Source organism: Mesocricetus auratus, unplaced genomic scaffold (genome assembly GCF_017639785.1).
Source record: "Mesocricetus auratus isolate SY011 unplaced genomic scaffold, BCM_Maur_2.0 Super-Scaffold_100023, whole genome shotgun sequence".
Classification (NCBI taxonomy): Eukaryota; Metazoa; Chordata; class Mammalia; order Rodentia; family Cricetidae; genus Mesocricetus; species Mesocricetus auratus.
In genome coordinates, this window is record NW_024429204.1 from 18,391,991 (window position 1) to 18,419,768 (window position 27,778).

Sequence of the window (27,778 nt, forward strand, 5' to 3'; positions counted from 1 at the left end):
TAGGAGTCAGAGTTTAGTATATGAATTAGGGGCAGACACCATTCACTGAATAGTACCTAGCGATAACAAAATCCTTGAGATATTGCTCCTAAAGATTGACAGAGATGGTTGGAAACATTTTTGCTGGGACTATATCCCATTGGAAGTTACAATTAAGTGGATACTAAGATTTATTTCTTAGAAACTCACTTGTTATTTTTAAACCATCTGCTAAATTAACTGGGTAATGCTAATTGTAGCTTTATCTTCTTTAAATGAATGTGCTCTCTAGAATGTTGCAGGATTAGAGGATGCAATAATAGTTTAAATTGTAAATAAATATGGATGCATCAATACTGTGCATCTATAATACTGAGATAGAGCATGCATATAAAGTTATAGTATAAACAGAAAAAGTGCTATTTGACAGCGTCCCCATGCAAAAATGTAAAAACATTCACTCAATGGACACATTCAAAAGTTGAAGCTCCAAGTTGACATTTTTGGAGTTTCTTCTCTTTTAACTGTACAGTTGAACAAATCTGAGCTGCTCTCGTGGGAAAACCAACACAAAAATTTAAAATGCAGTTTACTTTTTAATTCCACCATGATATTTACCTTTGACTTTCACTTGTAAATAAAAACAAAGGCAACAGGTGCCCTTGACTTTGGCTCAGATCTCGGCATACAGATCTCTAAAATAGGGACAGATACACCTTCGCAGTGAACTTAAGAGGAAGCAAGCTTACTCTTCCTGGGACTAATTAATGGTTCTATAATAGACAACTGAGCATTATTTCCATCAAATATAGAATTTCTCATCAAATTATAGGAAACAAAATTTCCCAGGTATGTTTAATTCTCAGTCTTCATTGGCCCATTTTCAGCAGCTGACTGTACTCAACCACATTTCACTGAGGCATTCAACAATTAAAGACAAATTCCAACCTAAACGTGGGTTGTTTTCTTTAAATCGCTATTTGGAAACAGGGATGTATTGTTTAAGATAAAAGTAATATTCCCGTGTGTTCTCAGTCAGTTTATATAAAATCATAATGATATAGCAGTAACCATCAAACCAATACCCATAACCAAAATAAATTAAGCAATCATTTTCTTATGAAAAACAACAACCCCCCGAAACTCTCTCTATTGCTTATCTTTTTTTCAAATATTTCTTCTTTCTTCTACTTGTCCTGACAGAGGCCTGGATTTCCCCTGGAAATATGATTTCATAACTTTTGGAAACAGGGTTTGCTTCTCCGCTCTGGTCTTCAGTCTGTTACAAGTTTCCAGGGCAAAGGACATCAATTAGCCAACACTTTGTTACCACGTGGGCAGCACCGAGACTTTTTCTCTGCAGCCTCTCTGTTAATTCTGTCCTGTAAGATACTCCAAGAATTGGCAGGCCATATCCACCAGCGTTTCTAAGACGGAATTCTGGGAATTCTGGCTAAATGATTATATGGCCATGGGGCCTGACTTCCCGCAATCGGCTAGAAGGGCAAAGGCGTGCCTGCAGCTGCCCGGAGACCATCCAAATCTTTCCTTTTTGAAGAATTTGGAATTAGGATACTTTGGGTGGAGAATGGGATGGAAGGCAGCGAGAAAGATATCTCTGGAATAAGAACACGCACACTGGTGTGTTGATTCGGCTTCCTCTAAATGTGACTTACTGCCTGCGGTTGCCTGAGCGCCCCGGCGAGCCCTACAGTGTAGTGTTTTCAAAGGTAAGTAGAAGAATCGAGCCAAAGGAAAATGTCCACAAGGGAAGATGGAAAAGTAGATTGGGGGTGGAACTGTAGCAGGTACCGGATGGCAAGGCAAACATTTTCCCTTTATCTTAAAGATAAAATGAAAAGGTTCCCTACACCAACGGAGAAGCTAACCAGGAAAGGAGAATCCATGGGGCCTCAACCCCACACATTGAATTACAGGCAACCGGTGAATGCTGGTGCTGCGGTGGGACATAATTGGCTTCTCCTGAGAGGAACTCCCCCGCCCAGTTGGTTATTCAGTACCAAGTGGTTGGTCCTGAGATCATATACATACAAGGAACATTATATAGCAAGATCGGAGAGTATTTATGTATTAAAGAACACACACACACACACACACACACACACACACACACATCAGTTGAAGGAAAGGAAGCCATGAACTTGAGAGAGAGCAAGGAGGTACATGCATGGGAAAAGTTGGAGGGAGGAAAGGGAAGGGAAAATAATTTAGCTATAACTTTAAAAAATTAGTGTTAAAAGGCCTTCCAGAAGAGATCTTAACAAATACCTCTGCCTTTCTATCACCGTTCTTTCAAGATGAGCATTTTGAGAGCATCACAGATTGAAAGCAACCTGCTTTCTGCTCCTTTTGTTGCTCGACTGAACTGACTGCTACAACACAGTTCTTCTGAACTCTCATAGGGGGCAAACTTCAAGGGAAGAAAAGAGAACCTCCCTGTAGGTTTATTTCTTCAGCTGGCTATGCATTTTTACTAATATGCTTCTATTTCTGCACCCACCCCTTCTTTCTAGAAGGTTCTCAGTCAGCCTTATGTATATCCAGAAAACACATATGCAGGAGAAACATGCACCATGAGTTTAGCAATGTAATCAGGGCTCAGTGTGTTAAAAAGAACAAGAAGGGCACTCAGGATATCTGGGCACGGAGGGTATGGCTGGGGAATGTCACTTTTTTGGCTGAAGGAAAAGGTGGGAGGAAGAAGAAATGTAGGGGGAGCCAAGTCCTTTCAAAGAAAAACAGTATGCCCCCAGCAAAGAGATTCAGTGATATGCAACACACCTGTGCTTGCCCAATGGCCCCCTGATTAAGAAATACTGTTCGTTATCACCTTCAAACGCCGATTTTCTGAAACGTTAAATATGATAAAACTCCCAAACTCCTGGTGGGGTTTACCACAGCGATTGCAGTAACCACCTGTAATCTCACTGTTCCAATATTAGATGAGTGGCAGTCTAAGAGGGAGGACATGAAGGAACGCTGGTCTCTAATGGAATTTCCCAGGATTCCATTTAGTAAGTGTTCCTTCCACTCATGGGACCAACTCCCGCTCCAAAACATTCTCTTCCAGTGTCTTGTGCTTCTTGGAACTGTAATTATAAATATTTGGGTAACTGGGGTCCAAGGAGCTGTGCAATTGAGGCCCAGCCTACTTAACATCAAACCCTACGTTGTTTTACCTAGCTCAAACAGGCGATTTAGAAAATCCTACTTACTAGATTCTAGAACACATTAACAGCCAAAGAATTAACCTGAATTTTAATGCTGCTAATGCTGCTACCAAGAACAACAACAAAATCATTACTTACAAAAAAAACTCTTCATATCTTTCTTGAACCGCATGAAAGAATTTTTTTTACAAATATGACTAACTCACAGATCTTTTCTTATTCATAAATGTATGCTTCAGCATTTTGATACAGGTCAAGCATGGTAACATTTTATGCTATATAACGTGAAAGGGCTCTGAAATTTGTTTAGTTGCAGCAGTAATAATAGGGTGAGGTCTAGTGAGTGTAGCTGTCTTTACACAGAACTCCATTTCCCTTTAGGAGTCAAACTGGAAGAACGAAAGATAAACGAGAGAATTAGGTATTAGGAAGGTGAATTTACAAAACACTCTAAAGACATCAAGAAGTCCTTTAGACCACATAAGGTCCCATAGAATCACACAAGTCAAGGATATATGATAGAATGCTGAAGTGTTTTGGAATAATGACCATTCTCTCTAAACCTCCCCTATCACCATTCCAAGGCCTCACTGGATGGCTAGCTTACAACAGTTGGCTTTTCTCAGATTTTCATAGGAACAATTCATAGGACAGAAAAATTAATAAACGAGAAATTCAGAGTGTAAACCCTTTATTTCAAATTGACTCATTGTAGAACTTTCTATAAAGCCTTGGGTTACTTAAAGAGGGTCATTCATATTTTCACTTAATAAATATTTGCTGAGTGCACACTGAATTCCAGGTACAAGTTCTGGGGAATATAGTCATGACAATGGGAGAATGACAATATATATATATATATATATATATATATATATATATGGATCTTCACAATATTCTTTCTATACAATAAAACTGTATAATGAAACTACTTGCTGTGATAAGTTAGAAAGAAAATATGAAAGAGACATAAAGGTTGCATATTATTGGCTATCTTTCTAGTTTTAGAGCTAGAACACCAATATGCCAATTCATGTTTTTTCAGTTTCTAGGTACTCTGGGCTTTTGGGTAACATTGTTTTGTTTTGTTTTTTTAGTAGTAATTTTGTTATGGCTAATTTTAGATTTACTGTCATCATTCTTTTTAGCGTTGACCCCATTTTTGCTCTGTTCCTCTCTGCTCTGGCCACCTTTATGATTCTGAGTAGCTAAGGCTTTAGAGAAAGTGGTACCCTTACCTGAAGCTTTTCAATTTTATCCTCAAAGAGCCATGAGCACAACTTCTAGGCAGCTTCTTGGTCTTAACAAAACCATTTTAGAACTACTGCTGTCTCAAGTGACTCCTTGTTTATTATGTTGACTTCCTGAAGTTTCCAGATGTAGTAAATGAAAATGCAATTCCATTTGACTTACAGGAAAACAACAAATACTTCGGCATAAGTATGTCTTGTGTAATATTTCAGATGAATTAATACTATTTATTTATTTATTTATAACAACTAATTCTATCAAGTAACCCTACGTGTGACAATGTAGGACCATCTACTAATGAGTTCAGTTGAATGGATTCCTAGGGTTGTGTCATGGGCAAAGTGGATAAGTTGGTCCAGGTACCAGTATCTACCACAAGGTTGGTGTTCTGCTTACTTGCTGTTGCTGTGATAAACACCACGACTTACAGCGACTTGTGGAAGGAAGGGGTTTATTTGGCTTATAGGTCAGAGTCCATCATCAAGGGAACCCAGAACAAGAACTCAGGGCAGGAACCTGGAGACAGGAACTGAAGCAGAAACCATAGAAGAATGAACAATTGCTCTCCATGGCTTGGTAAGCTTCTTTTTATATACAAATCAGTACCAGGGGTGCCAGAGAAGACACCCCCAACAATGTGCCTCGCCTGCCCAATCAACAGTCAATCAAGAGAATGTCCCACAGAATGCCTGTGGGTCAGTTGATGACTGCAATTCTTCAACTAAGATTCCTTTGTCTTGGTGGACTCTAGTTTGTGTTGAGTTGACAAAAATCAACCAATACAGCTGACGTGCATGAAGCTTGTGTACGGGTATTATAAGTAGGCAACAGAAGCTGAACACAACCGACATGAACAAGCTTTGTGCCCAGATCACTCTATAATGACCGCTCAGCTAGAGGTAATGAGAGAATTTATATTCGAGTATTTATTAATGACAAGTGTCATCATTGGCTACCTGCAGACAGAAACGCCGCAAGAACTCATGTGGCACCCATTCCATTTCCTCTGTGTCAAATTTTAAATTCCAATAACTAAATCCGTGTGTTTCCTACTTTTGCCCAAATCTTCTTACACCCAGTCTCTGGCAAGCAACAGGCAATAACCAATAAGATGAGTGTGTTGACTTCATTGGAATCTTAGGATGGATTAAAAGCTTGTCCCTTGTCTCTTGTCTAGATGAGTGGAAGAAAACAAGTAAGTCACAGCGATACTCGCTCATTTGGGACCTCACATATCAGACATAGTATTGAGTTCTATATTGATGAATTCATTCTCATCTTGCCTCATGAAGTGGTCAATGTTCCTGTGTTACCAGGGGGAAAACCAAACTTTGGACAGTGAGCCAACCATACAAGGTCAACAAGAGAGACTGTGCATCATGCTTAGTTTTTGCTGCTCTTCATAGTCGTTCCTTCATAGTCATAAAACCGTACTAGCAAGAGAGGGATGTGGTGCTAATGCTTCTATGTGTTCTCAAACATGAATAAAGCAAAATCAATCCGTGGGAGCCAGAGACACTAAACAAAGGAAAGGGCGAACTTATCCTCATAGCAATGAGTAACTTAAATTGGTCAGATTATACTAGAGCTTGCCACTTCTGTTCACTACTGGCCCCAGCATTCCTGGTTGTTTTGAGCATTGCTTCACTACTTTCTAGTTCATGGATGGACAGTTTGGGTCAATGTTTCTCAGCCCTGCAAACACACACACACACACATCACCTGAGGAGCTTTTAAACTTCCTGTTGAGCCCCAGACTAATGCAATTTGGATCTCTTTGGGAAAGACCTGGTCAGGAAGTATTTTAAAACTTCCCAGGAAATGTCAAGCTGTTGGCTGACTCTGGAAACCAGTGCTAGAGATCTATTCTAGTGCCTCCCAAGGAGAGGCCTGTGGCCCTCCAGATGATATGTGACAATACTTGGAGACATTCTGGTTTGTTAGAACTAGGAGAAAAGAGTGGCACTTGCAGCTGAAAGCCGGGATACTATTAAACATCTAATAATGCCTAGATGACACCCCCGAAATAAAAACCCATCTACCGAAACATCACAAGTGCTGAGGTTGGGCCCAGTACCTCCTTTCAGCCCAACTGAGCCATTAACTTTACCATTAACTCCAAGGAACTATACAATCAACTACTAACTACATCTGAAAGATTTCCTGATGGCTACATGTTCAAATAAATGAAAAGGCTAGTCTAAGTGGCCCAAAATATTGCTTTGCAAGGCTTCTCCACGATAGGATAATCAGTCATGGTTTAAACCTGCCTTTAATGAAAAGATTTTAGATGCAAATGTAAATGCATTTGGGGATGTGCACACTGCCTCCTTCATTGTGATTTCTTCTGATCCCATTTAGATCAGGCAATGAGCACAATGAAGCCTGAGTCAGTGGGTTCCACCTCTGCATTCAGCATATGGGTTGGGAGTTCCTGCAGTGCTGTGCCTTAGGGCATGTGTATGTTGAGAATACAGACTGCCTTCACACAACACTAGCTAGAAGTACCAGAGAGTTCAGAGTGTCTCCGAAGTATATGCCATGCCACAGAGATAGGTGGAAATTTGGTAAGTTTATCCATCTTCCTCAGTCCACTGTCAGCCTATACTGAGCTTTCTGAGGTCTGAGATGGTCAGTGTGGATGTCACATGTTTGTTCCCTCCATGGTCTCCCAGTCCTGGTCTATTTCTAGTATTCGCTTTTTCTATGCCTAGGAAAAGTTATTGGTTTTACAGTCTGATCTCAGGTTCTAATTCTTGGGGCTCACAACGATGGAACATATGGCAAATACTGGAACCATCAGGTAGACACAGAGCACTCAAGATTGTGAAGATGGGAAAGAATGTCAAGATAACTAAGTGAATATTAGTTCAAACAAAGTATCTTTGAAAAATGTATTACCGTTCTTTGAGAGACAAGCAAAGTTATTGCACTCACAAAACAACAAGGGATGCAATATAGAAAGAGGGCAGTCAGAGAACAAGAAAATTGTTTTGAAACGTGGAACTATATATTACAGATGAAAAATTCAATGTAAGCGTGTTAGGGAAGAATGTAGCAATACTTCTGGGGGGTGGGGTAGCACCTAAAATAAAAGCAGGGCTGTTGGAGAGGGGAAAAAGTAAGATGATAACAGAAATCAGTTTTTTTTTGTTGTTTGTTCTTTTTGTGAGTCAGTGCACAAGGCCCAGCATTCAACTAAATAGATTTCCACACATAGAGAGCAAAGAAAATGGAGGAGAATTGCAGGAAATCACGGGAACATGTTCTAGAATTGAGGTGTAACTTGGCAATAGCGATGTTTCTGTAAATGGTGTCCTTGTCCTTATGTCTGGGTCCTTCCTTCCTTCCTTCCTACCTTCCTTCCTTCCTTCCTTCCTTCCTTCCTTCCTTCCTTCCTTCCTTCCTCCATCCCTTCCTTCCTTTTCAATAAGATGCTCAATTCTCCCTGTACCTCCATACAATATTACCAGTTTTGTTTGTTTCTTGGGCTCCAGACACCTGAAGTGTAATCATGTACATCCTACCGTCCACGCAGCTTCTGTGCGTTACCCAATTTTTCAAACCTTGAAATTGTGTTGGATGCTGGCGTCCTCATGTTCTGCAGCACTCTCTATACCTTCCACGCCACACTTACATCTCTCACTCACAGCTGCTGCAGGGAAACCCAGCGTTGTCAGGACATCACATCACAGGAGGAATGCAAAAGACTGACGTTGGAAAGTCAAATTAGGAATTCGGGTGGTATCTAACAAGGCATTGCTCTACTTTGAAATTCTAAAATATCCAATGACACTATTGTGAGCCAGCTACATGACTTTTCATGTGTACTTATAAAATGTAAGTATAAGATTCAGACAATTACTAATAAGAACAGTATAAGGAAAACTTATCTTAAAAATGAAATGAGACTTATCAGTTAAGAGCGATTGCTGCTCTCCCAGAAGACCTGGGTATAGTTCTCAGAATCGTTACCGGGCACCTCGCAGTCACCTGTCACTTCAATTCTGACGCTCTCTTCACACCTCTGCAGGCACTACATACATGCCATGTACATGCATGCATACACAAATAAAAATAAAACTAAGTCTTGAAAATAAAGCAATTATTTGGTGTACTGTAATTTTACCACTTAATGAAAATGAAAGCAAATTCTATTGAGCAAATACTACTGTACGTGTTTATTTATTTCTACATAAAGAAATAAATCTTTCCTGAATATTTGATATTGCAGAACACAGAGCATCTTCACCATCCACACATTGATGGATACTTTATTTTACAATCATCAATGCTGAAACTGCTGATTTGCATAAATACATAGTACAAAATGGAAGGGGTATTTTTAGAGTCATTTCAGAAATTGTTAAAGCTCTGTCCAAATCTCAAGGCAAAATTCATTTAAGAATTGCTACGAAACCCAGGTCAGGAACTCAATTTTAAAAATCAAACAATTTAACACAACATGATTCAAAGATGCACTAATTTGAAACGTTCATGCTGAGGGATAGATGGCAGGAAGATACTCAAGCCTTTATTTCCTGTAATTCAACCATGATATTTCTGTAAGAGCAGAAAGCCGTATGTAGTGAAATCGCTCCAATTCGTAATAGACAATAGTCTTCAGTCTGAGCTGACACATTCCATGCAGCATTACCTGAGTTTGCAAGGTGTGAGGGCATGTACAAAGTGTGCAGTAAAGTTCCCTGGTGCAAGATGGTAAGCACTGAAGAAACACCTCAGAGTCTTCTCATGTCGGGTTTAATTGACTTTTGGCTGTTCAGAAACCTTTCACTGACACCAGATTTTCATAATTCCCACATTTGGTGAATGACTGACTTGTAGAGTTGTGACCCACAGCCTAAGAAGCTGGACCTAGCCTAACAGAGGTGGCACACACCTTTAATCCCAGTACTCAGGAGGCAGAGGCAGGAGGATCTCTGTGAGTCCAAGACCAGGCTGGTCTACAAAGTGAGTTTCAAGACAGCCAGGGCTACACAGAGAAACTCTGTCTCAAAAAACCAAAAAGGCAGAAGCAGAAACAGAAGAAGAAGCAACAGGAAGAGGAGGTGGAGGAGGGAGGAGGAAGAGTAATAGGAGGAGGGGGTGAAGGAGGAGCAGGAGGAGGAGGAGGAAGTGGAAGAGGAGGAGGAGGAGGAAGATAAGGAGGAGGAGCCAGACCTCCATGCGCCTGCCTATGAATGGAATTTTCTGTCCAGCACCTGGAGACGGACTGGCAAATTGATGAATGAAATTCCCAGAGCAAAGTAAGCATTGCATAAAACTTAGAGTATCAGTGACATAAAGAAGTCATTAAACATTTTAGGAAAAAAACCAAATATCATACTTGGAAACATTAAAGTAAAAATTGTATCAAAAATTGTCAGAAACTACTTAAGGAACCATTGCTGTCTTCTTTCAAATGTCCTCTCCATGTTACTAACCAAGTGAGAGAATCCTTCAGAAACATTTTGGACATTATCTCTAACATCTTCCGGAAGCAACTGGAGAACACACTGCAGCCAAGTGAAGGAGGAAACCATGTGTTTGTGTGACAGTGCCTCCAGGGACGGACACAAGGGAGAAGCAGGGGCAACCTGGCAGGATGGATGCCCCTGTACCAAGCCAAGAAGAGATTAGCCAGAGAGGCAGGGCATCAGGGAGAAAGTAGAGCAACATTGGCCTGATGCAACTTTGTAAACATTGATTCATTTGGTCTTTAGTTCTAAGGATCGGTCCATCAAGAGATAGCAGTCTAAGTCATTACTCAGGATTTTAAAGCAAGTGTGCTTATACTAAATCATTACTACTACTACTACATTTTAGCCTTCTGGCTCTTATGTTCTGGAAACATGGCATAGGTACTAACATTCTAAGCAACAGGGGCTGTGAGGAATGACACCTGAAGTTGACCTCTGGTCTCCACAAACATGCATGCAAACACACACACACACACACACACACACACACACACACACACACGTGAATATTCATGCACAGAAACCTACACAGAGATATGCATATACACAGTGACTTTTCCTAGTACATGCTGTCCAAGTGTCCCTCTTACTGCACAGTTGTTGGAGTTGGAGGTGAGAATTGTCTTCATCAGGAAGTCCCCCCCCCTTGTTACTGTTCCTCTCCTATCTATTCCTTTAGTTGAAAAACCATAGGCATAGATGCTCCTGCTTTGCTATTTACCTTCATTCTGTGAAGCTGAAGAAGAGGCTGGTCCAATTAGATCCATTTGAAAACCGACAAGATGGAAGGCCTGAGATCTTGGGACCAGATTAAATTCACATACACTGCTAACGTGCTACTGGCTGGAGAACCGGTCCCTTGAGTTCATCTCGGTGAGATTTCTGCTAAATGGGAAGTCATCTATCTGGTCTGCTAATTGCGGGTTTTGAGGGTTCTTTTGCTTGTTTTTGTGTCTTGGGATATGAGGTTTTGGCCCATGGAGTAATATGGAGAAGTATAGACAAAGAGATGCCATACGCACAGAGTGCTTTAATTTAGAGGTTTTCCAAAAATGAAGCGGAGAACAGAAAGGATGTATAAGAATACGGCGAACAAAAGAGAAAACTCATTAACCTGGATTTGCATAGCAGATGAAGAACATTTTAGATGGCAGGGTTTGAAATGCAAGGCACCAAAGAGCCAAGCAGTTACTGCTGTTTTATCTTCCTCTGCTTATGTGGCATTACTATGGCTTTCCTGTGATATGCTCCCTTCGCCTTCTGATATCCTTAATACCTTGCTTGGTCATTATGTAAATGATGTGGGGACACTTAATCTCCTGTAATTCTAAATTATTATTTTATAAGATACATATGTAATGTGTGTAAAAAAAATCTCTATGGTGATCTCCCTTATGAAATGTTCTGTTTTAGGAAAACAGTATACAATTTCAATCCTTCTACCAGAAAGGTAGCATAAAAAAATCAGTCAAGATGCCTATGAGCCAGTGAAAGGATGAGGAGAATACAGTATATATGCACAAAGTTGGCAAAGATAAATGAAATGCCATCTGTATGTATCCGGAATTCATTCCTTTAAGGAAAACCAATGAGACTCAGAAAGAAAAATGTCACACGTTATCTCTCATATGCACAGTCTGTTGATGCTCCCACCTATATGCGCATGAGTGCATCCATGCATTCATTCACCCATGCATATGTACATACATAACACATACATACGACATGAAAGAAGAATGAGTTCATTTAGGGGGTAGAAACTGACAGGAGGGGGATGGAATGGGTGAGAATCATGTGGTGAAGAAATGTGAGCAAAATACAGCAACAAACGTGTCTGAAATGACACAAAGAAATGCTATTTCGAATGCTTAAAAATGAAAAATTAACATAAACACCTACAACCCAATAAAAGACTATAAATAAATTTCATTATTTTAATACTGTTGTATATTAACAACACATCATATTCAAAATTGTCTGATGGCCCTGTTGTCGATGGCTTTGAAAATGTATGTTACATCCATCTCTGGTGTCATCAAGTCACTAGGAGTTTGTGTGGGAATGTAGTTCTTCCAGAATCTGCTTCTGTTGCCCATCTAGGGCCCCCCAACCTGAGGCCACTTTACATTATCTGCCTGAATATTTTCTAAGCACACAACATCATTGACATTTTCAATTCAAATCTAAATATGTATTAGAACTGATTTGTCATTCAAAACCTCAAAGAAGGTAGGTAGTCTTTTACAAGTACCAAAGTTGAGACTGGCAAGTGTCATTGTCATCTCTCTCTATGGAATGGGTTTCTTTCTCTTCCTACCCAGCAGAGAAAGGATTTTAAGCAGTCATCTACACTATATGACTCATGGTAGGCAATTCTTTCTTTCTTATAGAAATGCAAACATGATACATCTTCTATTGGGGGACCTCTTGGATTCCATAAAATATAATAGTAGCTAGTAGAATAAAAACAGAAATATAAACATTGGTTTAATGGTTATACAAACACATTCATATAAAATTTGCATCAAACAGCATTTTAAGTAAAATAAACTTTGGGTTTCTTTTGGGTAATAAAATATTGCTGTTTCTATAATTTTTGGAGTCTGAATTTTGCTGTGTAGGGTAAATCCTGTTGGCTTCCTGTTTCTGAAACTGTTCCCTGTGTGTTCGTGAACAATGCTGGAAGTCAGCATCCTAACGCAGACCCACAGTTTCCTATCCAATCCCACAGCAGCCTGCATTGTGGACTGGTTGGCAGAGAATGGGAAGTTACTAACACTCACCAACCTCATGAGCTTGCGTGAAATCCATCACTCGGGTCCCTTCAAAGTGTGAACTATTAGTAGGTATCTGTGACACCAGCCATTTGTATTTTGTGCTTGCAATAACATTTACCCAGCGCATAACCAAACTCTTTAACTGGGATTATTGAATTCTGTCTGAAAATAATACTCAGACAAACACATGATGTGACATCCAGTTGGCAATCATTTTTATTAAGCTCCAGATAGTGGGTTAACTGCTTTCCATATAGACTCACTTTACCCTTCCTGACAAACCAGAGTAAAATTCTACTGATTGGGAAATTAAGATCCATGGTTAAGTAGCTCGAATGGGCTCACACAGATAAAAAGCTGTAGGACACTAATTTAAAACCTAGATAGAGTAAATTCAAGGTCTGCTCTCCAACCTACTGACTGTAGAGAAAGAAAAAAAAGGTGAGGGAGAGGAAGAGACATTGAACACTGACACAAGGAAACTGGATTTTAGCACAGCAGCACTGAGCAACCAGTCGGGTTTCTGACAAATCTTCCCACGCTTAGCAGAACGCCACAGGACAAGCAGGAGTTACAAACCAAAAAAACCCACTGAGATTAAGCATGGGTCATCACTTTAGTTTCCATTACAAGTTCCTCTGAATCTGGAACTTTTCCATCCAGTCTCGCCCCTCTTGAGAGTGAGGCTCATTTGCATGGGTCTGTTAGGACTTTGATTCCGTAGTGAGTAATGTATATTTCCGCTTAGGTCTCACTCTGCGGGCCAGAGCTAAAGGCAAGTACTATTACAGATCAAGGCCAGTGAAGTGGGTAATGAGGTTTGGTATATAAAGCGCTCGGTATAAATGTGAGGGAACTTCTGGCTTTTCTTTAGCATTAAATGCTTTGAGATGCATCATTTAAAATAGAATGCTTAGTAGGCCAGTGGCTGTTGGAGAATAATTTTCCTTCACTGAGCAGACCACTGGAAGCTTCGGCAAGACACCTTTCACAAGCACAGAGCTGTGTGCAGGGAGTTATTTTTAATACGAGCTCCGCGGGGTAACTGCTAAAACACATAGCCGAACATAACGAACGTTGCCCACTGCTGCAGAACTAAGGGGTGAAGGAGGTGCTCCTGGGGCAGAAAAGGTGCTCCAGGGGTGGAAGAAATCTCTAGGGGTGGAAGAGGTGCTCCCAGTAGCTTCATAAAGGGACAGGATCTGAATCCTCAGGCCGGCACAGTTAAAATACGCAGGCAAACATTTCATCTCCCCAGGTCACAAGCATTCTCACCTATTCAGACTTGTGGGCCCCACACAGAGGATAGGGGGAGAAAAGTGGTTATAAATAGAACATTAAAAGATTAATTACGTTTCCCTGTAACGTTTAGGAACCTATCTGGCTCCATGTTCTTCAGCTGTCTGTTGAGGTTGGTCTGTGTTGAGGAAGAGCTTTCTGGCCTTGGGAATGGAGCCAGGTAGAGCGTTGCTCCCTGTAATGTAGCAGTGTGAGTAATGGATAAAGGGAGTCATAAATTGGGGCTAACTACTACCCCCTCCCAGTTCCCTTCCACCCCGTCTCCCTCTCTTCTCCCCTTCCTTCCTGTTGTCTCTCCTTTCTTTCCCTTTCCACCTTTTCTTCTTCCATTTCCTCTTCCTCTTCCTTTCTCCCCATTTCCAATTCTGTTGTTTTCTCTCAAACATATTTTAGTAGCCTAATGTGTGCCCACGCACTATTCTCCTGGCCTGCTGGTTTTTATAGGAATCCGGGCTAGCTTGCTATTGCTAAGCGCAGCCACATTGCAGTCAACAATACCCTGATTGCTTTCGATCCCTGCAATCAGGGTTCGGGCTGGCGTCTCTCTTGCTTTCTTCTGCTCATGCATAATTTCCTGAGCTTGTTTAGTTCTCACCTGGTTGAGCTTAGGAACGGTCAGATAATCAAATTAGAAACTCCGTCTCTTAACAAGATAACACGAGCTACACATCACCACCCTCCAGCATTTCTAGTTCTTTCTAAGGAACCAAAGGGACTTTGAATATCAGCCCAGCTACCCTTTGAAGGTTGACCTGATCATACATTCATAGTGTGAGCAAAGTCACTCTTCTGACCTAGGTCCAGCTTGGGAGAATGTTGACCACACGAGCTGGTTTAGTCCTCTAAAGGCAGGGCAAGCTCATGCTTGAAGCATGTGTCTGGGTCCTCCTCTTGAAATGCAAAACTGAGTGTGACATTTAACTCCAGTGTGAAGTCTATCCAGCTCTATAAAATTCCCTAACTCTCTCTAAGGTCTGCTGGTCATATTCCGATCTCTTAGGCATATTGAGTTACAGCCAACGCACAAGCTCTTTGTGGGGTTTCCTTTAATCATTTGCCTTGTGGGGCCCTCACTGAGGATCCTCCAGTGATCTTCCCATGGGGTACCACAGCATCTCGCGATGGCTCCAAGGCTGTACTTCTTCTCCCTGTAGGAATCTGCATTGTCTGTGTCTGGTACTAGTAAACTAGTGTTAGGGGATAAATATGCAAATGAATGCAAATCCTTATTGCAGTGATGGAGAAAGGGATTATTTACAAAAGTGGAGGACATTCTCAAAAGGCTATTTGGATATTCTCCCACAGTGCAACTTCAGCAAATTAATCTGACCAGAAAAATACTTCCTCTCCTTTCAGATGCCTCCACCCTCTTCTCCAGAGCCCTTGGACAAGTCCCAGATATGGCAAGGAGGAATGAAGGCTGAAGATGGAATTAAGGTTGCTAACAGTTGACCTTAAAGCAGAGAGCTCCTCATGAATCTGTAACAGGAAAAATAAACGACCCAGAGACAGACTTTGGGTTTCAAGCTGAAGACCAGAGAAGCAAAACAGCCAAGCCAGTAGATCTTACCTCTACCCAGCTGAAATGGCAATCCTGTCTCCATGAATCTTCAAAGGCAAAAACTCTCAGTTCCTGTCTCCTCCTCCTTTTATTCCTTTCTCCACCCAGCCACATCACTCCTGTCTCTACCTCCCTAGTGCTGGGATTAAAGGTGTATGATCCCAAGTGCTAGGATCAAAGACATGAGCTCTGTTACTTTTTTAGACTGATTCATTGTAGCCCTTGGTGGCCTTGAACTCACAGAGATCCATCCACCTTTGTCTCCTGAGTTCTGGGATTAAAGATGTGTGTCATCTTTGCCTGGCTTCTATGGATAACTAGTATGGCTGCTTTGATATTTTGATCTCCAGTGGCTTTAACAAATCATAAACAGTATACCACCACATGAATCATCTCAGTATAACCAGATAATCACAAGTATTCTTGAAATGAGAGAAGGCAGAAAAGTATTGGGGATGGTTTCAGAGGGCTCAACCTGCCATTAGAGGCATTAAGAAAAGGGAGAGGTTAAAAGCCAAGGCTTATGAGCAAAGAGACAAATTCTCTCTGAGGGTCTTCCAAAAGGGGGAAAGCAAACAGGCATACCTAGTTTAGTTTCTGTAGACCCATGCCAGGTTTCTGACTTAAAAAAAAATCTAAAATTGGGGACTGGAGAAATGGCTCAAAGGGTTAAGACAGTACTGTTTTTGTAGAGACTTGGTTTAGTTCCTAACATCCATGCGGCAGCTCACAACAGTCTATAATTTGAGTTCCAGGAGCTCCAACACCTCCTAGACCCTCTGTACACCAGACACAATCATGGTATGCACAAGTACATACAGCCCCATCATAATACATGCAGACTAAGCACACATATACATAAATACACATAAATAACGTTTTAAAATGGTAAGATTATGATTTGGAGTTGACAAGATGGTTCAGCAGGTCAAAGTACCAGAGTCCAAGCCTAATGGCCTGAATTCAGTCCCAGAGACACATGTGTTAGGAGGAGAGACTCCTGTACGATGTCTTTTTACATTTGTCCATGAGTAATGGCATGTAGATACATATAGAAACAAAAGCTACTTTTTTAATGTAATAATATTATGAATTTGTGTTCTTTTCCTCACCAAGGTTTCTTATAATTTATTAGCAGCAAGATAACAGATAAGAAAGTGGGAGACCTAATTAAAATCATCCTCGCACCTCTTACAGCTTCACATCCTAATCAACAAGTTGGGGCGAATCATCCTAATCTGCTTATCTCCTAAGGCTGTTTGTGAGATCAAAAGCTGTAAAGCCTTGTGTGAATGCAGTTCAGTACTAACTCATTGTGTGTCTGCTGCAAGACACATAACTGTACAACAGGGATATTAATAGTATCACTGTATTGTGAGGATGCGAGTTAATCCACATAAAGTGCTAAGAAGAGGCTGGGGCATCTTGTCATGTACACGTTAGCTATTGTTGAATGGGCAAAGGACTTTCAGAAAGGATGAGTTGTATTATAGGCTAAGATGGTACAGGCGTTGTTACAGAACACCGATTCTCAAGGAAGAGGATGGCCCGCAGACCCTTTCTGGTTGCAGTCAGAAATGCACAGAGGCATTTTAATGGTCAAGTGCCACATGCCTGGTATTCAGTTACGGAAACTAAGGATCACAGATGTCCCGGGTAGTCTTTCACAATGAAAGACTTTTCTAGATCATGAATGATACCATACATGCCTCTCCGCCTTCAGTTGTGAATTTGACAAGATGTGTCCAATGAAAACAAAACAAAGCAAGCAAGTAAACAAACAAACAAAAAACAATGGCATCCAAAGAAATATAGTATACTCATAGAGTATTCAAAGGTAAGAACCAAGATAATTGCTGTGAAGAGATGTAGTGACTAAAACCACTTATGCAAGAAGGTGTTTTATTCAGGAGCTTGTTTGCTGTTTCAGAGGATTAGCCCATGAATATCATGATAGGAAGCATGGCAGGCAGGCAGGCAGGCATGGAACTGAAGTGGTAACTGAGGGTTTATGTCTTATCCACAAGCATGAGGCAGAGAGAGAATTATCTGCGAATGATGTGGATTTTCGACAGCTCAAATCCTGCCCCCAGTGACACACCTCCTGTAACAAGACCCCACCTCCCAATCCTTCCCCCCAAACAGTTTCATCAACTAGGGACCAAACATTCAAATCTATGAGCCTACGGGGGCCATTCTCATTCAAACCCCACACTTAACAAAGCAAAACTCTTCAAGTTTGGATGCTTTCCCAGTCCTCCCAGAAAAGCCACCACCTGTTTGTAAGCCGAATCTTCTTGTCCCACCATCCTTACTCCCATCACCAGAGAAAGGGATTACAGGGTGATTTCCCAAATGAGTGTTAGATCCAGTCCCTCCTGGATGCTCAGCTGATAGAGGGGCTTCTGGACACAGTTCTTGCTAAGAACTGTCCTTGTTTTTCTCCTTTGAGTTTCTTGTTCTCCTGGTCCAGTTCCACGGGGACCTTTTCAACAAGTGGTATTTCTGTCCACCCTGCCTCCTTACTTTAACACAAAGCTTCCACAAACTCATCTTCTCTACCTGGAGAAGATTACAGATGAATTAATTTGATTGTTGCTTCAGCTACAAGAATGCTGACACACTTCATTACCATCCTACTAATATGTTAAAGACAAAGGCTGGGAAGATAGTCCAGTCGGTAAACTGCTTGCCTGTAAACATGATGTCCTGATTTCAGTTTCCCAGTATCCAGGTAAAAAGCTGGGGATGGCAGAACACATCCATAATCCCCATGCTGAGAGGCAGATAAGAGGGTTCCTGAAACTCACTGGCCAGTCAGTCATGGAAAATCAGTGAGTTCAAGGTTCATAGATGAGACCCTGTCTTGAAAACTACGGTGAAGAGTCACCGAGGAATGGAACTGATGTTGAACTCTCACTGGTACACATACATGTCACACATATATGCCACACATACATACATATATACATACATACATACACACACACACAATAGAACCAAACCCAATTAAACAACAATAAGAATAAAAGGTATTCCTTGCATTCAAAACTGGCCAGGGTGTCTATGCAGGCACGTCTTGCTCAACAACACAGGGTTTTGGTCACATTGCAGTCTACATGAATGATGTCCTGTGAGATTATAGAGCTCCACGTGGGGGTATCTGTTTCCTCTCTTTAAAATGAGAAACATTACTGCAAAATTTTCTGATCTTAATTCTAATGAGTACTTGGTTAACACATCGTCTCACTTGCTATGGCTGATTTACAATTTAAATTAGAACTGGAGCTTGTACTCCTGTTTGGCCATGTGTTCAACTTTGTCTTGCAGAGTTCCAATGTCTTATGGCAGCTTTCTTTTGATAGTCAGATGAGTGGTGTATTTGATTCATAAAATCCTGTCCTGCACAATTGCTGTTTCCTGCTTAGGGTAGTCTAAGTGGGGAAACATCCCAGGAGCCCAGTGACTTCAACTGGTTCAAGTACATGGTTCGCTGGTGAAGCTCAGGCCATCAGTCTTACCTAGAGGTTATTTAAGCTTGGAAATCAGATAGACTTGGATACCTCCTAGCTATGTTATTGTGCTTTAGGTAGATAACATGATGCGTTAGTTTCTTTAGGAAAGTGAATGACAATAGTATTGACCTCATGGAGTCACCAAGCAGATGAAAGAGCCTGACCCAAATGGAGTGCTCAAGAAATGTTAACTTTCATAAATCTCTCCCCTCAGGTGACATTTGACTCTTGTGGCCTATGGCGGAATGGTCTCTCAGCATCAGAGTTTTGATATAGATAGGTAGGTCGGTAGAGAGGTGGAGAGACAGAGAGACAGATAGGTAAATAGATTGATCGAGGTAGATCACAAGGCACGAGCCAGAATAATTCCTTTCCTTTAAAAAGCATCAAATTAAAAACAGAGCAGCTCCAATAAGACAGAAGAATGGATCCCCCATTTTGAAGGGGCATTTCATTCAAACTGTGCAGTTAGTGAGAGTACTAGCATGCCTTGCAATCTCATCGTTGCCCAGGGTCACCCCATGACGTAAAGAGGCGACACTTTCCTTACTTTCACTTTGCACAAGAGGACACTGAAAAGAAGACACCGAAACTCTGCTAGGCTACGAGAACCCTAAAGGCCTTGGAGGTGGTTTAAAGAAGCCTCTTCCCTGGGAATCCTTGCTCTACACCAAATGACAAAGGGGAGGGTTGTTACGTTTGGGTTGATGGTATGTGACCACTACCACCTCAGTGAGGACCGTGGAGGACCACAAACACTTGGCTTCAAACAAGAGGCGCTGTGTTTGGGGGCTGAGGGTGAAGCTTGGTGGTAGAATGCCAGCCTAGAATGTGCAAGTCACTAGGCTCAAACTCTCGCTAGGTGAGGGTGGGAAGGAGGAAGATGTAGTAAAGAGAGGACATTGTTTTAAGTCATACCTTCCTTCATGGGCAGGTAATAAGAGATTATTAGCTGTAAATTACTGATGAGTTGAACTAGGGATGCCTAGGAGACTCCCATCTCCCCTAGGTACCCTGAATGCCGCACATGATGCAATGTTCTTTAGAATGCCTCTAGAGAGCTTTTATTTTATTTTACTTTATTTTTATTTTTTCACTAGATAGCTTTTGACAGAACTCATTTTTTATTTCTTGTTAAGAAGTGCATAACCCTTACACACACACACACACACACATACACACACAACTTTCTTTAACTTTATTTTCAACTCCAGGGAGTCATTTTTTCTTCCTCTTTGGGCATAAGAGTCATTTTTAACCTCCTTGCCAAGTTATCATGCATAAAATTGAAATCAAAGACAGGAATAAGGGGTGAGATAAGGGTCAGTGTCTGAAGTAAAATAGGACCTGTCATTGTCACCTCTTCCCTCCGTATTTTCAGTAAGGATCACAAACTAAACAGGTGCCCAGCAGCTTTTACAGTCCAAACTAAACTCTCACCAGATCCTACCTGCCTCTTGTCACCTAAACCAACACACACTTGATCAAGAATTGTTTTTCCTGTTAACTTGCGTTAATCATCAAGCCAAACCAAACACCCTTCCACTTTCTGCAATCGGAGGTGACCATTAAATATGAAGATATCACAAATCCTCTAGGCAAACAAACAAACAAAAAACAAAAAGCCTCTTTGTGCTCCAGGCTGGGGGGCAGACCATCAGGTCACCATGGAGTTGCATCAGCTGTCATATGCAAGGAAAGTTGGTTCCCCAATGTCACACAACAGCGCCACAGTTGGGTGAGCAGGGAACCGATAACATCTTAGTTTAAGCACTTAAGTCAGTCACCATATTATAGAGTCTAGGTTGGAATACTGTCTCAATAGCTGAGTTCGTTTACTTACTAACCCTGCCTGCATGCTATTGGACACTCAAGCTCTGGAGAGCCCCCTATCTAAATAAAAGACCTCCAAACCACTGAATCTCCAGTTAAGAGGAAGCCGAGAAAACTCAGTGCAATTGTCCCACAATGTTAGAGCAGGTGGAAGTGCACAGAGAGGGAGAGAGAGAGAGAGAGAGAGAGAGAGAGAGAGAGAGAGAGAGAGAGAGAGAGAGAGAGAGAGAGAGAGAGGGAGGGAGGGAGGGAGGGAGGGAGGGAGGGAGGGAGGGAGGGAGGGAGGGAGGGAGGGAGGGAGAGAGAGAGAGAGAGAGAGAGAGAGAGACTTAGCTGTGGGGAAAGGGAAACTACAGAGAAACTAGTACTCCCTATCTCCCTATACACTGATCGTTTCTGTGGTTCTTCTCATTCACGGGCAGGGAATACTGTTTACAAATGCACAGTGAATTTCCCCCTATTCTGGGAGACACAGCAGCAAAAAGAACACTTCACCAGCTCTCCACCCAGAGGAACCTGGAATCCGGACTGACCGGCTGAACACCCTGCTGGGGAAGTGAACTTGTACCTAAATCTGCAACATCTTTCCCAGCCTTTGGCACTACCCAAACCTAAACAGCCTCTCTCGGGACTCTCCAGCCAGAGGCGAGGGAAGTGGAGAAGGGTGGTTGAGGTTAGCGTTCAAACACTGCCACCTCTCTCTCTGCTTTCTTTTTACCTTTCAAATCTTCGCGACTGGACTGCCCAGGCTGTGAAAATTTTGTCAAAGCAGAAAAGTAGCAGAGCTGCCTTGAGTCAGCGGCCTTGCTTTGCAATGTGGGCAGATGCAAATCGGGTCTACTCTCCATTCCCTGTTCCCCTTCCTAGAGTCTACACTGCACTTGGATTGTTCGCAGACTTAAAAAAAAAAAGAAAAGAAAAAAGAAAAATGAAACCACGTGCACGGATAACTATGACGCTTCCAACACTGTATACTAAAGCACCCCATTCAAGCCAAGAAAACCCAGGCGGTCTAGTCTTTTTAGCAAAGCACTCTGCAGCAGAGCCAGGGTGGAGTTGAGTTGCCCCCAGGTGGTAAAAGTTGTCAAAAGTCCATGCCCACCACTGCCTTTGCACAACATAGGCACCGCGGGGTCCCGCAGGACCAGTGGCACAGCGTGTGAGTGTGCGGGTGGGCCGAAGAGTGGGCGCACCGTGCGGGGTAAGGCGCACACAGCGTTAACCTCTTACCTTCCAACAGTACTTCCTTGCCTGCTCGCTTCAGCGCCTGCACTGCCTCGTCATGGGTGGCATCCCGCAGGTCCGCTCCGTTCACGGACAGGATGGCATCGCCCACGTACAGGGCTTGGGTCTGATCCGCTGCCAGCCCCTTGAAGATCTTGCTGATGAGGATGGGCATCTTGTTCTCCTTGCCCCCTTTGATGCTAATGCCCAGCCCGCCTAGCTCCTGCTTCAGCACCTTCACGCCCCTCTTCTGGTTCGAGATGGACTCAGGCACCTGCTCCGGGAGGTCGGTGAAGGCTGTGCGGACGCCGGCGGCGGGAGAGTCCGGGGCTTGAGTGACACCAGTCCCCGGGTGCCCAGTCCCTGAGCCCCTGCAGAACGAGCCATTGGTGGCAGTCCCTATGCCGTTGTACGCCGCAGCGCCCTCCTCGCAGCTCAACACCAGGGCGTCCTCGCTCAAGTTCACCAGAACTTTATGCCAACGATCCCGCACCAAAACTTCCAGCAGTCCGCTCCGTTGCGCCCGGCCGCCTCCCCCGCCAGCCGGCGCAGCCACAGCCGCCGCCGCTACCGCCATCTTTCCAGCATTCTTAAAATGCCATGTGATTGCAAACGGGGGGAAAAGTGGAGAATGGGGTGCGGGTGGGAGGACGCGGGGCGCCGGGACGCGGGAGAAGCAATCGCCCCGCAGAGCGCACTCAGGGCTCCACTTCCCGTGTTCGCGGCCGCGCTGGGCGCCAGTTGGCAGCTGCTGGACTGGTTCCCCCCCTCGCCTGATCCTGGGCGGGGTGGAGCAACCTAAAAGAAGGAGAGCCCTCGACCGGGGAGGAGGGGGGAAAAAAAAAGCCAGCTGCCAGTTGCAAAACCCCAAACCAGAGAGGAGCCGTGGAGCTGCCAAGTGCGGCGGAGAACCGGTAGGAGGAGGCAAGGGCGGGGACCCGGGGCCCCAGCCGCTCACCTGTTCGGTCACCACCGCAGCGTCACTCTCCCACGTCGCGCTGGCTCAGAGCCGGGTGGCTCAGTTCTCCGTTGTACCTTGCCGCAGCTCCCCCAACCCTCCCCGGTCCTGTGCGGCTACACCCAGCCTGCCGCCGGCCGACCCCTTTCTTCTCAACCGTCCATTCTCAGGGTGTGGGGGGCACCCTCACCTTTACCAGGTGCGCGGTCTGCCTCTGTGGCCCAACTCGATTCTCTGGAGTCAACTTCCCTCCGTCCTCACTCAGTTGCTTGCAGAGCCAAGTCTTCCTCGAGCCAGAGATTCTTGCCTGTTTCTCCTTTCCCCTAGGACCATTGGGGGGAGGACACTGCAGAGAGAGGTTCTAGGTTGGGCCAGAAGGCAGGGGAAAAACGGTCACAGGAACACAGGATGAAGTCTCATTAAGGTAACCCTATCCTATTAGTCAAAGCAAGGCTTCTTGAGGGAGCCTGAGGACAGGGTTTCAGTACCACCCCTGAGTTTCGACAGGGGTCGCCATCTCCAGAACAAATATCTAACTCAATCTCCTATCCGTGCTTTGCTGCAAGCTTCCCCAACCCTTGTGACAGCCCAAATGCTTCTGGAGGTTTCCTCTTTCTTTCTCAGATTCCATACAGGAAGTGTCCTCTTCTAAGACTGATGGGTCACTTCTCCGAGTTCCCTGAAAATTGCTTCCTTGGCTTTTAAGCTGCACATTCCCAAGGTGAGGGCATTGTAATTTTTGGTTCTCTTCCTAGGCCAACCAGGAAATGCCACCATAATTGTAGCTCAAGTCATAGCTGGACATCCCATGGTTCTTGCCCTGGAACTTTCTAAGTCCCTCCTGTTCCCCGTCCCCAAATGGGTGTCACAGTGCATTTTAAGGTGTGTTAACTTTTTTTTTTATCTACTTGATTTCCAGCTGCTCTCTCCTTTGTCTGGAAAATAAAATAAAATTCTAAGTCTGTAACTGGACTGGAGAAAATATTAATCAACTAATAATAAAATAAAGTGTGATATCCTATTACAGTTTTTCAAAAAATTCGTAAATCTGCTCACTCTGGGAGGTGAAGTCAACCCAATGAGATGCCAGCAGGAAGGCCATCTTTGGGAGCATGAATGTCATCACCACACTGGTGGATATCAGGGGCAAGCATCTACAGTCCTTTCCAGAGAGATACTTAACAAGTCACAGGATAAAAATTCACAGGAATCCCTATGGAGTCCCAGGCAGGGTCACAGAACTCAGGAAAGTACTTAGGAGACTTTGTTGAGAAAGTAATGTCTCTTTAGCTTGTAGACAACCCTCAAACTGATGTTTCCAACTCTCTTGCTCCTATAAGTTTTAACTTGCCATATTCCCAAACACTATGTTTTCATGCAAACCTGCCCACTACAGGGACAGCAGTCCTTCCTGTTGGAGTGGGCCAGACAGGGAGCTACCTCGAGAAAGAGAGAGGGAGGAGAGAGAGACAGATAGACAGAGAGTGCGTACACACACACACACACAAACACACACACACACACACACACACACACAGAGAGAGAGAGAGAGAGAGAGAGAGAGAGAGAGAGAGAGAGAGAGAGATCTAGTCTTCTGCTTTAGAGACTGAGGTCATGATCACTGAGTGTTTGCTTTCCAAATGCAAAACAAAATAAAAACAAAACAACCTAAAAAAACTAAGGTTGGGCCAGGCACCAGAATGCCAATGTGAAGATGGAGAAATCAAAACCAACCTGTCCCTGGACCAGAAATCCTCCAGCCAAGCAGTGGAGGAATGCCAGACACACCCACAAAGTAATTGACCTATTATTACTCATTAGAAATGGCAGGCTCGAGGATGGACCCTTCTGTGAGTCTCTGCTAAGCACAGTCTCTTCCGCGTGGGCATACCTATATGAGAAGAAAATACATTCCTGGCTTACAGTTGCATCAGAATGGAAGGTGACAAATGCTGAATAGCAGGAGGCCTGAGGCAGGCGTGTGGTTTTGCTAGTGAGGTTGTAATTACAGTCCCTGTCCTAAGCACTTTGCACATATTAACCCAATCCTCTGGGCATATTCGAGGGCCATTTCTGTAATGATGACTTCCATTTACAGGTGAAGTACCTGACAGGACTTGAAACTTAACCATTGTCTTTCCTCTGTTAAACATACAGCCTAGCAGCTATAGCCCCAGTGTTCATCTGAAGATAGAGTCCTTTTTTTTTTCCACCAGGGAGGGACAACTTTCCAGGTGAAGGCCCTGCCCTTCACTGGGAGATAAAACTGTCATTTCCTTGTGGCCTTTCTCTTTTCACAAGTATAGACAGCACCCTACCCTCCTCCAGCGGATAGGTATTTTTTTATTTAGACATGGCGACACTTGAAAGCAGTGACAATCTGTGGTCTTGCTAGCTGAGGTTTATAAGCCCAACTTTATCACTCAGACAATGCCACGTGTCTGAATTCTTATCAACGCTGATTCTCAAAGGTAAGTCTCACCTACCCTGACATTGTCAGTGAGAAGGGCCTAGTGCAATTCCACAACAGTCACAATGGGGACTGAAAATCCCCTCCCCATGGTGCCCCCGTGTTGCTTTCTGTCATTGTAGCTAACACCTGAGACAATCAGCTTCTTAAAAGTCAAGGCTTATTTTGGCTTGAGGCTCTGAGGTCACACTTCATGGTTCTAGCTCTTTTGCTTCCAGTGTTCGGAGAGGCCTGACATATGAACCAAAGCTGCTCACCTCATGGCCAGTGAGAAAAAGGCAGAAGGAAGGGACTGAGGCTCAATGCCCCCTTCAGGGACTAGACAGGGTGGCTTGATGACCCTCTCAATACAGTGAGTGGCCCCGCAAAGGTCCTACCACCTTCCCATAGGAAGACTCATGGAACCAAGGTCTTCAAACCTGAGACCTTCCAGATCTCAGTCATAGGTCATTCATTTTAAAAAGAGTGGCCACTGGGAAGGGCAGGAACATCCCCATCTTAGTCACCTTAGGAGTGGCATTTGAAGCGCGAAGCTACAGAGTGAGTTTGCAGCAAAGTCAAGTCTAATTATTGACCATCAAGGTCCGCATTCCCGCCCTGAAACACGGTTTCGTCCACTCTGCGCTTTTCCTTGTTCTGTTTTTACTTTCTCCCCTATACTCCGACTTCCATTTTCCACCCAGCCTAAAGTGTGATTTCTCTATTCCTGTTCCCCAGAGATGTGCATTTACCCAGAGGATAAGTGCTTGTAGACTTGAGTAAGTCACACGGTCCTCTGTTTCAGGGACCCAAGGATGCATGACGGAGCAGCAGCATGTGGCCAATGCGCAGGGGTCACCCATTGACTTCGCGGCACCCACACTGCTCCAGCTGCTGTTCCGGTGCCAGGTTATTGGAGGAATAAAGCTGGCAGAGACCTGCCTTGGGAAGCTTTTACCATAGTGAGTGGCCAGCTGGGAGTAGGGACAGACTCTAATCATGAATCCCACATAGAGGCGAATGCTATGAGGTAAGGGTGGAGTAGAAGCAAGGTAGGAGAGAGAAGAGTGACAGGGGCAAAGGCCCGTGGAGAGGAGGCAAAGGTTATCACCTCCCGGATCCTTTGGGAGGAGGTGAGATTTGGACAAAGATCGGGCTGCTGTGATGCTGTGAGTGAGAGTGTGAAAGCAGCTAGCCTCCAGGTTCCAATTCTCAGGGCTGGGCTGGAGATTCACATTTCAGAGATAGAGCATGAAAACAGCAAGGGTGTGTGAGGAAGGGAATGGAAATGAGAGCCTTGCAAAGATCCCAAGCAGGTTGCCAGGGAGAAGCAAAGGATGGTGTAGGATGATTGAGAGAGAGAGAGAGAGAGAGAGAGAGAGAGAGAGAGAGAGAGAGAGAGAGAGCCAGGTTGGTCTAGTTCTAGTGACTAAAAGGTGGGCAGCATGGCTGTGACAGCTCAAAGGAGAAAGAGAGACACAAGAGAGGAGTAGATGGACCGGATTCGGATTCCAAGGTAGGACCAAGGAGGATTGCGGTATAGATGACCCTGTTTGTCATTTTTGAACATCAAGAATGATGTGTTTTCAACAGGGGTAGCACCTGATTTCAAATGTTCTATCGTGTTTCTTATCACATAAATGTCTACTTATTAGAAAACACACTCCAGTAATCAGAACTGGAAACGTTCTGTACATTTGACACTATTTTCTAAAGAATAATAGTGAGCATCTTCAGGGGTTTTATTTCTTTCTTTCTTTTCTATTCCTGTGTGTATGTGTGTATGCATGCATGTGTGTGTGCGCGTGTGTGTCTGTGTGTGTGTGTGTGTGTGTGTGTATGCATGCATGTGTGTGTATGCATGCATGTGTGTGTGCGTGTGTGCATGCATGTCTCTGTGTGTGTGTGTGTATGTGTGTGCACAAGTGCCAAAGAACAGAGAGTAGATAGAGGGTAGACAGTGAAAGAACTACAGTGCTCTGTGATTTATGAGGTCATATTAGGGAAAAGAGTGAAAGAGGAACAGGGGGTTTCAAAATGCATTCCCCTAAAAGGAGCCAGCTTGGCAAGGACATATTGACTAAACACTGGGTTCCTGCTTTTGTGAAGATGTCAGGCAGGTGCCGGAGGCGAGCACACCCAGGGAAGCACAGATGATCAAGACAGGAAGACATCTACACGCAGCACACACGTGGGGAGAACAGGTTGCCGTGGTGCTGAGATTGAATTGGTGTGAAGACAGCTAGCTTCCAAATTCTAAT

At 43.6% G+C, this 27,778-nt stretch overlaps 1 protein-coding gene across 1 annotated transcript in view; it reads right to left on the reverse strand.

Annotated features, from left to right (window-relative positions):
* The window catches only part of Sntb1 (syntrophin beta 1), a 235,961-nt gene extending 212,318 nt beyond the window's left edge, over nucleotides 1-23,643 (reverse strand). Inside the window, exon 1 of the mRNA XM_005082728.4 lies at nucleotides 22,117-23,643. Within this exon, the coding sequence (XP_005082785.1) occupies nucleotides 22,117-22,687 (571 nt within the window). The 5' untranslated portion in view covers nucleotides 22,688-23,643. The remainder of the gene's footprint in view (nucleotides 1-22,116) is intronic.
* Between the last annotated feature and the right edge of the window lie 4,135 nt (nucleotides 23,644-27,778).